Below are 11527 nucleotides of genomic sequence, written 5' to 3'. Positions count from 1 at the left end.
CTCAGGAGAGCAACACGTGGCTGTGTCCCAGAGCTCCCAAAGTGTGGCCATTGCAAGGTAGGAGTGCCTTACCGAAAGCGTTGTTCAAGCACAGCTCCTGGCACTGTCTGCAACAGATCCGCTCTCTGCGTGCTTTCTTTCAGTCGCTGGTGTTGTGCAGCACAGCCACGGCACGGCCCTCAGTGCGTACGCGAGGAGCGTGGAAAGGTAGGTGGTGAATTTTCATCTTGCTAACGCTAGGATTAGGAATGGTGAGCATTCCTAAAAGAGTGGCCACAAAGGTGTGATCTGCCTCGGGGAGAAGTTGATTCTCGCCTCTTCAGCTTTTCCCTTCTTTTCTGTCCACCTGTCCTTTCCAGCTCCTCCTCCCCTCAGCTGCAAGTGGGGCAGTGCTCGAGTGTGAGGACTCTTCCTTGGCATGCGGTAACAGACAATGCAGATGTGACTTTTGTGTCCTTCCTTGTTCTTGGGTTTGTAGCCCAGGGATATCTTGCGAGCAGCTCTCTAAGTCAGACTGTGCTGGCAGCGTGCGTGAGTGAAATAGTGCCTCTTTTTTCCCTCTTGCAGCAAGCTTGCCGAGGCAAGGCAAGCGCTACTCAGCTGAGGAAGAAAGCCGAGAAGGAAAGCAGAAAGCAACGATGAGGGCTTGAGCAAGAAGCTACAAAGGACAGCAGAACCACCTGCAACGCTTCCTCGGAGGTGGCACCAAGAGCTGCTGACTCAACAGCCCAGTTTACTGGCACAGCCGTGCTTTCCCTGTCATGGACGGTGGAGATGATGGAAGTGAACTGGACAGGAAGGACTTGTGCTGCGTTAGAAGCAATGAGGGCTTCACATAGGCAGGACTTGGTGTATGGCAAGAGCTGGAGACGCTGCGTTCCTTCAGGGTGTGTCTCTTGAGGTCCAGGCCTGGTGTAGGGTTAGGTTGAAATAGGGCTGGCTGGGACTGGAGAGGGAGGAGGTGACGTAGCCCCGGGGTTTGGCTTCTCCTTGGGTCTGACTGGAGGCTGAGTGACTGATTGCTAAGCGGCAATCCTGGGCACTGGGGTTTCATTTTGGGGTGTGGGCGGGGCAATAAATAGAAGCCAAATCTTCTTGTACGCAATAAAATTGAAGCGAACTTTCTAAACCTGGTGCTGCCTCTTTCAGTAGCTGGTCAGAACGTCCCTCGCTCGGGCTGGCAATCGCAGGGCGATGAAGCGGTCGGCTTCACGTCTCTCCCTTGACATGGTGCAGTGCAGGTTTTCCGCCGTTTCCTTGTTGGTCTTCCCAACCTGTGGCCTTTCAGCCAACCCGTAAGTGCTGGTGACAGGCTGTGAGCATCTCCTTGCTCTCTGAGGACTGACAGAAAGAAACCAGAGGAGGGGAAGCAGCCCGGCAGGAAGAAGGGTGTCCCGTGCTCAGCCCCTTGAGTTGGCCTCTCTTCCCTGAGGGCTCTTTCAGCTTCTGATGGATGCACCGTGTGTTGCTGTTTGCCCTGGGAAGCCCAGCTGCACGCTGGCAGCCGTGGCCTGTGCATCAGCCTCCCCTTGAGGCCCAAGGAGTTGTTTGTTTTTATGTATTCACTATTGGTGTGGCATTTTGTTGTTTTGTTCTGCTTAGAGATCAAGGGGTAATTTAACACCGTTGGAAGTCATTGGGGTTCAGGAGTAGCACATGTAGAATTTTGATCATGCAGCAAGTTGTGATTTCTACTGTGTTAAAGAACTGGCACACACATATACGCCTGCAGCCGGAGCTTGATTGACTCTCGTCAATACGGCCTTCCAAAGCCCGGCCCTGGGGAGTTGTCCAAAAATTTTCCAACCTTTTGTATTACCTAAGTTTATTTTAAGCAGACAAGGAGGAGTAATCTCTTAAAGGCTTTTTTAAAGGCATTGGACTAGGTTTTGATTATCACGTCTCAGGAAGCTTCTGCATTCCACCTAGTGCTAATGTGATACATCAAGAGCAGATGACACAAGAGATTCAGGCCTTGCTGCCAGTCTTTTACGAATCAGAACTTTGTTTCATGTTGCCAGATATTGTGGTTTCCTTTTCAGGGGATTCCTTTGCTGTATAATAGAAGAAGGCCGAGGGCATCCTGGCCTGCATGGGAAACAGTGTTGCCAGCAGGAGCAGAGAGGTGATTGTCCCCCTGTTCTCAGCACTGATGAGGCCGCAGCTCGAGTGCTGTGTTCAGTTTTGGGCCCCTCAGTGCAAGAAAGACATCGAGGCCCTGGAACGCGTTCAGAGGAGGGCAACAAAGCTGGTGAGGGGTCTGGAGCACAGGCCGTATGAGGAGCGGCTGAGGGAGCTGGGATTGTTCAGCCTGGAGAAGAGGAGGCTCAGGGGAGACCTCATTGCTCTCTCTAACTTCCTGAAGGGAGGCTGTAGTGAGCTGGGGCTCGGCCTCTTCTCTCGTGTCATTAATGATAGGACCAGAGGGAATGGCTTCAAGCTGCGACAGGGGAGATTCAGGCTGGACACTACGAGGTATTACTGCTCAGAAAGGGTGGCCAGGCACTGGAATGGACACAGGGAGGTGGTGAAGGGAAGGGGACGAGGGCGAGGAAGGAAGGAAGGGAAGGGGAAGGTAAAGGAAGGAAAGCGAGAGGAAAGACACGAAATGAGACGTGAATTTTGGGTCCTTTTCCGGCAGCCGCCCCCCCCCAACAGGCCCCAGCCCGGCCTGAGCCACGTGACAGTGCCAGTGCCAGTGACAGGAAGTGCTTCCTGCAGGCGGCGGAGAGCACTTCCGGGCCATGGCGGCATGGCGGCCATGAGCGGGGCCGGGAGGAGCGGGCTCTGTGCTGCGAACGGGGTCGGGCCTCGGGGCGGGGGCACGGAGGGGCTGTCGGGGGAGGAGCTCGCGGCGCTGCCGGCACCCAGAGGCGGCTCCCGGGCGGCTCCACGGTCTCGCTGTGCTGCGGAGTCACCCGGCCGGCCCCAAAAGCCTGGAGGCAGAGCCTGAGCCGGCCCCGGCCCGGATCGTGTGGTGCGGCTCCGGCCGTGCTGGGCTGTGCGGCAGGAAGATGACTTGCGGAATCAAACTCTATAACCCAAAGATGGGTTCTAAAGCAGGTATGTTTATTCCAGCGTTGCGCAGCGCCGGGTGCAAGCGGGAGAGCTCCACCAAACTTGCACACCGTAAGGAGAAAAGTGTGTTACAGATATAGGTTAAGCTAATACGTAATCAATAGTCTCCTCCTCAGTTTGATTACATATTCATTACATTCCCTAGGACCCCGTTCCCCGCGACCCTTGCCGTTGTTTTGGGGTGAAATTCTTCTTCTGTTTTCTTCTTGGTGTTATCTGCTGGTATCGTTCTCCCATGTCAGCATCATCTTGCCCGGGGGTATCTAATCCTTCTTCTTGTCAGAGGTCTCCGGACAATTTCTTCTTATCTTTATTGCCCTCTTCTCTGGTTTTATTTTGACTAAGTGTCTGTAATTCCCCCTATCCCTGCACTTTTAAATGTAAACTATCTGCAGTTACCCTTTGTCTCGGATTCTGTGAAGTTCCCCTTTCCCTTTCTATAGCAGAGTGTTACCTTGCCTCCATTTCAGTCTTTGGGTCCCCAGGGAGGCTCTCCCTGGGGGTGTCCCGATTCGAAGGCAGGATTCAATCCCGCCGCAGCCCGTCCATGGCAGGCAAACGCTTCTCTCCTCTGCTCTTGGGACTCAGCAGTGCCAGGGGTTTCACAGCGCGCGTGTTGCAGTGGCTGGCAGCCTCCGTGTGTTTCTCTATTGCATACAGGATCCCATGGTGGAGCCGCGTCAGAAGCAGACGTTGGTGTCTTGTGGCAGGAGCAAGGGCAGTGGAAGCGCTGCCCAGGGCAGGGCGGTGGTGACTGCCATGAGAGCGGAGGTCTGATGCCATCTGCGAGGGATGGGATTTGCATCCGGTGGCTTTTCCGTTGCAGAATGTCCAGCAGCAGAGCGTGAGTGGCCGTGAAATGAAGCTGGGCCCCAGGAGAGCCGCCTGGAGCTGCGTCACGAGCTTCGTGCGTGGCCAGCGCAAGGTAGGTGTGCCTTACTGTAAGCGTGCGCTGAAGCAGTGTTGGTTAAGCACGGCTCACTCCTCTGTCTGCAACAGATGGGCTTTCTGCGCGCTTTATTGCTGTGGCCGTAGAATTCCCTCTTTCTTACCATCTGATCTGTGAAGGCTTTTGTGTGGGAAGGTTTTGAGGAATGAGGGAGTAGAAATTGCTTTAGTCACGAGTCATCTGGAAAGGTTTCACAGAAACGGTGACATTTGCAGAAGGAACGTATTGGCATTGGCAGTTGTGCCAAATACTCACTGGGATGGAGAGGAGGGAGTACCTGCAGAAGACCGTTCTCTTCTGGTTTTGAGGAAGCCGGGCAGAGCTCAGATTGCAGCTTAAGCAATGTTCTTTTGTCACACTCTGTGTCCTGTGTTGCGTTCTCTCCTTTCGATTCCAGTTCTCCTGACAGGTTAGGCTTGAATTCAGCATAATATCTGCTTCTCCCTGGGTTCAGGTTCTTTGGGTCTCCTGCCTGCTTTTCTCCCTTTTCTTAATGGAGAGTGGAGTTTCTACCACAGAGCAAAGTTTCGTGATTGACAGAAACAAATATGGAACATATTAGATGAACACAGCTCTGCATTTTTTTCTTCCTCCGAACAGCAAGGGACTCCTGTGCTCTCATTAATATCATCAGTGAGTAGATGCTGCCTTCTGCTGGAGCCTAAAATGCTTTCTGCAGTTGAGTGGTTGGAAACATAGGGTTTTAACTTAAAATTGTTTGCGCAGGGTGAAGGTTGGGAATACAATTAGAATACAGTTACACAGTGCTCTATCCCCAGCACTTTCCATCATTTTTCTTAACACAGCTTACGGTTCATTTCAAAACAAACTAACAAAGATGAACTTGGGTTAGCGTAGCCTGTTTTAAATGATCCTTCTGTGTCTTTTCCAGGCTGGTAGCAGAATGGAGACTTTCCCGAGGCACTGAGGAACAGACACAAGCTTCTTTTGAAGGCTTCAATGAAATTCTGCCCCAGCAGTATCTGTGGTCTTTTGATGCTAAGGAGCTGGACGTAAAGGATTCTTTGACTATTGCCAGATCCAGGCTGCTACAGGTATGTCACGGTTTAAACTAAAAATCCACCTGCGTCCGTGACAGGGACTGTGGGCCCAGCAGGGGCCCTAGGCCGAAAGGAAAAAAAGTTAATTAGGAAAAGAAAACAGCAGCAACAATCTAAGGAGGCACACTTATTTACTAAATTACTATATCGAAATACAGGATAACACAGTATAATACAATATAATTGAAAATTGAGCTAACGAATCAAGCAAAATAGGAGAGAGAATGAGTCCCGAAACCGAGAGGCCTACTGTAAATCTAGGCGAAACGGTGAAGGCTCCCACACACTCCCCTGAACGCCAGAACTCGAAAGACGTCAGTCTAGCCTGCGACAGAGTTAATATAGTGTCCAGGTCCCGTGACCTCGTGTTGTTCTCTGGGAGATGTAGTCTTCTTCTGTAAGTTGCAGATTCAGTAAAACTATTCATGCTTTATATGATGTTATGATGTGGAATACTGATAGCAAAATTACAAAATTATTAAACCATGACAAGGTAATACTTGCATTTCAGTCAGTGTCTGAAGAGCAAAGTTCATTAAGGCTGGCGGTTCTGTTTTCAGGATGTGTGAGAGAAGCCTTATGTATCAGTTAGTATTTGGTTACTGTGTTGGTCTTCACTTTCTTCTTTGCAACCAATTTACACGTTTCTAACGTTAAGATTCTGCCAGCATAAATTTTTTGGCTAACAGTGTTTTTGTAGTCCTTGACAATGTGATTTGCGTGTGTCTAAAGAGTGAGCAACTAGAAAGCAAGGGAGCAAAGAACCAAATATCAGCGGATGGTCAAATTACTGAGTGGAGCAGGTTTTAGCTGCTTTTGGGTTCTCCAAGTTATACTCTACAGCAGAACATCGTATTTCTAGCACAGAATGGTACGGTTAGGTAAAGACAAAGTACGTTGTTAGTTTGAATGTCTAAATACAAATGTTTTCATGAGTGGTATTTCTCTTTTGTGGCCTCTCCACATTTTCTTTGTGAGCGGATGTTATTATTTGCTATGAAAGTTTGAGAGTTTAATATTAAAAACGAGTGTAGTGTGATTGCAGGTGCTTTTAAGTACAGTAGTATTTCAGTACAATAGTCTTGCTGTAGAAGCAAAGTAGTAGGTTGTAGTTTCAATGATTCCATGTGGGTGCCCAGCCCAACGTGGGGATTCCCTTATGAAAGGAGGGGGAGGGTGAAGGAGGCCGAGGGCCCTTTTCTCGGGGCCAGCTCTCTGTGCCCTCTTGCTGGCCGGAGAGAAGGGCTGCCCGCTGGACACAGGGAGTGCCTTGTAGCTCCCGTGCCGTGCCCTGCCCTCCAGCCCCCTCCTCATCCTATGCGGAACACCACTCCCAGCAGCACAGGTGCCATTTTGGAATCTTCCCCATGTCACAGCTGTCACCTTGGTTGCTGCGGCTCCACCCGACTCACTCACCTCTGAGAGTGCTGGGCAGGTAGCAGCCATGTCCAGCACGAAGCGAGGGCGAGAGGAATGTAGTGAGGATTTAAGTGGGGAGAAGGAGCTGGGGGCCCCAGAACCGAAGAGGAGGAGGGTGCCCGCCATAACCATCAAATGGAGGAGGGGGAAAGGAGCCCGTTTCCATCATGCCTGGACCAGCCCTGTGACCACCACCCATGTGGAGCCGATGGAGGTGGATCCCCCTCCGGAGGAACCGATGGAGGTGGATCCCCCTCCAGAGGAGCCCATGGACGTGGATCCGCCCGCGGCATAGCTGGCCTGGCACCACACCACCGTGCCAGGCCCCGCGTTGGCATGGTCACAGCTTCACCATCGCTGGTCCAGGCACTCGGCTCCTTTCCTGCTGCGTGGCCCCTGCCCCCAGCATGAGCTGGGTGGCATTATTTAACATCTTCTTCTCCTCCACCTCGTTGCTCCTCCGGTTCTGTGGGCCCCCAGTTCCTTCTTCCCCCTGTTGTAGTTAGGTGTTTGCTCTGTTCTTTGTTTTGATGGTTGTGTTAGGTTAGTGTTAGTGTTCAGTTTAGTTTTAGCGTTAGGGATAGGTTCCTGTTTGTTCTTTAGAGTTAGGCATAGGTTCCTGTTTGTTCTTTAGGGTTAGGTATAGGTTTCTGTTGTTATTTTAGAGTTAGGCATAGGTTAGTGTTCGTACTTACAGTCAGGCATTGGCTGCTACACTCAAGTAAAAGTAACCGCTGCTCCTGGGTAAGCACACAGTGTTGCCATCAGGGCTCAAGCTCAGGCAGCCAGCTGACCGGGGCAGAATTTGTGTTAGACGCTGCTCAGTGACAACACCCAGAACAAAGTAGCAAGGATGTGAAGTGCAGGAGACTACTTGCGCTTAGCACATTCTGTCTGCTGTAACAGCATTACTCAAAGATTTCTAATCAGGCCAAGATCTTTGTGATGCAGCAGTTTGTTCATTACTGCCATCATGGGCGCACAACCCTACTGGCGAGGAATGGAAGGCCCTATATGCTGGCCCGACCCTACCCGCAGGGAGGTGTGCTCCCTCCCCTGGGCACGGGTCAGGGACATTGCTGGGAGACTTCCCAGTCTGATCTGCCCTTCTGTCTACTATCCCCTGCTGATAGTTCAGGCTGGCAGTGAAGAAGTTAGTAAAAAAAGCCTGAAGGCTATCAAAGATGATTTCAGGGGACTGGGGCGGGTAATCGAAGGAACAGGTGTGCGGGTGGTTATTGCATCTGTACTTTCAGTGGCAGGGAGGGATACTGAGTTGGACCTAAAAACCCACCTCTTAAACAAATGGTTAAAGAGTCGGTGCAGACATAGGAGTCTTGGTGTTTTTCACCATGGGGCAATTTATTTGGCTCCTGGCATGACAGCTACAGACGGAAGCGGCCTGTCTCAAAGGGGTAAGAGGGTTCTAGCTGAGGAACTGTCAGGACCCCACCAAAAACCTGCACCCTGACTTGTAAAATGGTTACACAGATATAGGTACACCTCATACATAGTCAATGATGTAAGGAAGGACACTGGACACACCTTCGTTGGCTCCACAGCCGCAGTCCAACACGGCGCCCAGGCCCGTCGATCCATTCCTTTGCTTGCTGCCAGTTCCCACAGGGAGTCCTCACTCAGACACCTGAAACAACAACGCACACAAACACATCAGGCAAACAACAGACACGCACACAAACACAAAACGCCCTCCTCGGATCCCGCCACTCACCCTTCCTTTGCCAACTTCTCTCGCTCACCTTCAGGGCAGTGCCAGCCCCTTCAACCCGATCACAGAATCACAGAATGACCCGGGTTGGAAGGGACCTCAAGGATCATGAAGCACCAACCCCCGCCTGGCTGCGGGGCTGTGGCAGCCGGTGTGGCTGGGTGCAGCACGTGGGCATGTGGGAGGGCCTGCAGCAGGGATGTGGGGTGTAATCAGAGTGACTGGAATTCCAATTCAGTCAGAGGTCTTAATTGTAGGTAAGGGTTGAATCCGCCGAGGTGCCGCACAAGGAGAGGCGCTGGGTGCGACTATGGAAAGCAGAGCTTGTGTGTCCCAGGAGGCAGGCGTAGTCAGGTCCCCTTTGGAGCCTGCCGTTGTTGGTGCTCAGCTCAGGAGCCCCATCAGGAGCTGCTGCGTGCTGCGTCTGTGTCACGGACTTATCTAGATCAATATGATTGACTGATCAATCTATGATCTCCAGATGATGTTATGATGTGAAATACCAATAGAAAAAAATACAAAACCACAACAGTATGGCAGCCCAAAAAGATTCCCTTGTGGAAGAAGGGGGAGGGTGAAGGAGGGTGAAGGAGGCCGAGGGCCCTTTACTTGGGGCCGGCTCGTCTGTGCCCTCTTGCTGGCCAGAGAGAAGGGCTGCCCGCTGGGCACAGGGAGCACCTTGTAGCTCCCGTACCATGCCCTGCCCTCCAGCCCCCTCCTCATCCTATGTGGAACTCCAGTGCCAGCAGTGCGGCCGCCATTTTAGAACCCTCTCCATGTCACCATGGTCACCGTTGCCGCATGCCTCTGACAGTTGTGGCAGTTAACAGCCATGCCTGCTGCAAAGAGGGCGAGGGTTGAAGTTTCTGGTGGGAGGATGGAGCTGGGGGCCCTAGGAGTCAGAAGGAGGAGGGGGCCCGCCATGACCATCAGGCAGAGGAGGGGTAAGAGAGCCATTATCCATCATGCCTGGACCAGCCCTGTGACCACCACCCATGTGGAGCCTATGGAGGTGGATCCCCCTCCGGAGGAACCGATGGAGGTGGATCCCCCTCCGGAGGAACCGATGGAGGTGGATCCCCCTCCGGAGGAACCGATGGAGGTGGATCCCCCTCCAGAGGAGCCCATGGACGTGGATCCGCCCGCGGCATAGCTGGCCTGGCACCACACCACCGTGCCAGGCCCCGCGTTGGCATGGTCACAGCTTCACCATCGCTGGTCCAGGCACTCGGCTCCTTTCCTGCTGCGCGGCCCCTGCCCCCAGCATTAGCTGGGTGGCATTATTTAACATCTTCTGCTCCTCCACCTTGTTGCTCCTCTGGTTCTGTGGGCCCCCAGTTCCATCTTCCCCCTGTTAGGTTAGGTGTTTGTTATGTTCTTTTTTGTTGATGGTAGTGTTAAGTTAGTGTTAGTGTTAGTGTTCAGTTTAGTTTTAGTGTTAGGGATAGGTTCCTGTTCGTTTTTTAGAGTTAGGCATAGGTTCCTGTTTGTTCTTTAGGGTTAGGTATAGGTTTTTGTTGTTATTTTAGAGTTAGGTATAGGTTTTTGTTGTTATTTTAGAGTTAGGTATAGGTTTCTGTTGTTATTTTAGAGTTAGGCATAGGTTAGTGTTCGTACTTGCAGTCAGGCATTGGCTGTTACACTCAAGTAAAAGTAACCGCTGCTCCTTGGGTAAGCATGCAGCTGGTTGCTCACCCCGAGCAATGAGTGCGACTGCCCTGACAGTTTGATGACATCTGCGATGAACTGAATTTCCCTCTTGGGACTTTTCCTTTGCAGAACATGGAGGAGCAGAGCGTGAGTGGGCTGAGAAATGGAGCTGGGACTCAGGAGAGCAACACGTGGCTGTGTCCTAGAGCTCCCAAAGTGTGGCCATTGCAAGGTAGGAGTGCCTTACCGAAAGCGTTGTTCAAGCACAGCTCCTGGCACTGTCTGCAACAGATCCGCTCTCTGCGTGCTTTCTTTCAGTCGCTGGTGTTGTGCAGCACAGCCACGGCACGGCCCTCAGTGCGTACGCGAGGAGCGTGAAAAGGTAGGTGGTGAATTTTCATCTTGCTAACGCTAGGATTAGGAATGGTGAGCATTCCTAAAAGAGTGGCCACAAAGGTGTGATCTGCCTCGGGGAGAAGTTGATTCTCGCCTCTTCAGCTTTTCCCTTCTTTTCTGTCCACCTGTCCTTTCCAGCTCCTCCTCCCCTCAGCTGCAAGTGGGGCAGTGCTCGAGTGTGAGGACTCTTCCTTGGCATGCGGTAACAGACAATGCAGATGTGACTTTTGTGTCCTTCCTTGTTCTTGGGTTCGTAGCCCAGGGATATCTTGCGAGCAGCTCTCTAAGTCAGACTGTGCTGGCAGCGTGCGTGAGTGAAATAGTGCCTCTTTTTTCCCTCTTGCAGCAAGCTTGCCGAGGCAAGGCAAGCGCTACTCAGCTGAGGAAGAAAGCCGAGAAGGAAAGCAGAAAGCAACGATGAGGGCTTGAGCAAGAAGCTACAAAGGACAGCAGAACCACCTGCAACGCTTCCTCGGAGGTGGCACCAAGAGCTGCTGACTCAACAGCCCAGTTTACTGGCACAGCCGTGCTTTCCCTGTCATGGACGGTGGAGATGATGGAAGTGAACTGGACAGGAAGGACTTGTGCTGCGTTAGAAGCAATGAGGGCTTCACATAGGCAGGACTTGGTGTATGGCAAGAGCTGGAGACGCTGCGTTCCTTCAGGGTGTGTCTCTTGAGGTCCAGGCCTGGTGTAGGGTTAGGTTGAAATAGGGCTGGCTGGGACTGGAGAGGGAGGAGGTGACGTAGCCCCGGGGTTTGGCTTCTCCTTGGGTCTGACTGGAGGCTGAGTGACTGATTGCTAAGCGGCAATCCTGGGCACTGGGGTTTCATTTTGGGGTGTGGGCGGGGCAATAAATAGAAGCCAAATCTTCTTGTACGCAATAAAATTGAAGCGAACTTTCTAAACCTGGTGCTGCCTCTTTCAGTAGCTGGTCAGAACGTCCCTCGCTCGGGCTGGCAATCGCAGGGCGATGAAGCGGTCGGCTTCACGTCTCTCCCTTGACATGGTGCAGTGCAGGTTTTCCCCCGTTTCCTTGTTGGTCTTCCCAACCTGTGGCCTTTCAGCCAACCCGTAAGTGCTGGTGACAGGCTGTGAGCATCTCCTTGCTCTCTGAGGACTGACAGAAAGAAACCAGAGGAGGGGAAGCAGCCCGGCAGGAAGAAGGGTGTCCCGTGCTCAGCCCCTTGAGTTGGCCTCTCTTCCCTGAGGGCTCTTTCAGCTTCTGATGGATGCACCGTGTGT

General features: G+C 52.3%; 1 protein-coding gene and 1 long non-coding RNA gene across 4 annotated transcripts; both read left to right on the top strand.

The window, feature by feature from the left end:
* Nucleotides 1–357: 357 nt before the first annotated feature.
* On the top strand, nt 358–1129 carry LOC146758325 (uncharacterized). The gene is made up of 2 exons (XR_014934736.1): nt 358–470; nt 568–1129. It is a non-coding gene; the product is annotated as an uncharacterized LOC146758325 (long non-coding RNA).
* Nucleotides 1130–2707: 1578 nt separating this feature from the next.
* On the top strand, nt 2708–11190 carry LOC146758324 (uncharacterized). Of its 3 annotated transcripts, none has more exons than XR_014934735.1 (6): nt 2708–3063; nt 3905–4003; nt 4920–5082; nt 10016–10118; nt 10205–10268; nt 10629–11190. XR_014934735.1 is itself a non-coding variant. In XM_085516639.1 (6 exons), exons 4-6 carry the CDS (start codon nt 10019–10021, stop codon nt 10701–10703), a joined length of 447 nt encoding a protein of 148 aa, XP_085372765.1. In that variant the 5' UTR covers nt 2708–3063; nt 3905–4003; nt 4920–5082; nt 10016–10018; the 3' UTR covers nt 10704–11190. The 3 variants fall into 3 exon arrangements, 1 of the variants encoding a protein (XP_085372765.1); XM_085516639.1 differs by having other exon boundaries at nt 10421–11190; XR_014934734.1 differs by lacking the exon at nt 2708–3063 and having other exon boundaries at nt 3578–4003.
* Nucleotides 11191–11527: the final 337 nt, after the last annotated feature.

This window comes from Coturnix japonica, chromosome 15 (genome assembly GCF_054131305.1).
Source record: "Coturnix japonica strain WE chromosome 15, WE-NBRP24, whole genome shotgun sequence".
Lineage (NCBI taxonomy): Eukaryota > Metazoa > Chordata > Aves > Galliformes > Phasianidae > Coturnix > Coturnix japonica.
The sequence above is the reverse complement of the archived record's forward strand: the minus strand, read 5'-3'. Positions and strand labels throughout refer to the sequence as shown.

Coding starts and splice junctions, on each gene's coding strand:
- LOC146758324 (XM_085516639.1), top strand. CDS start 10,019: ATGGAGGAGCAGAGCGTGAGTGGGCTGAGAAATGGAGCTGGGACTCAG. Junction 10,119..10,204: donor CAAAGTGTGGCCATTGCAAG/GTAGGAGTGCCT, acceptor GCTTTCTTTCAG/TCGCTGGTGTTGTGCAGCAC. Junction 10,269..10,420: donor TACGCGAGGAGCGTGAAAAG/GTAGGTGGTGAA, acceptor TGTCCTTTCCAG/CTCCTCCTCCCCTCAGCTGC.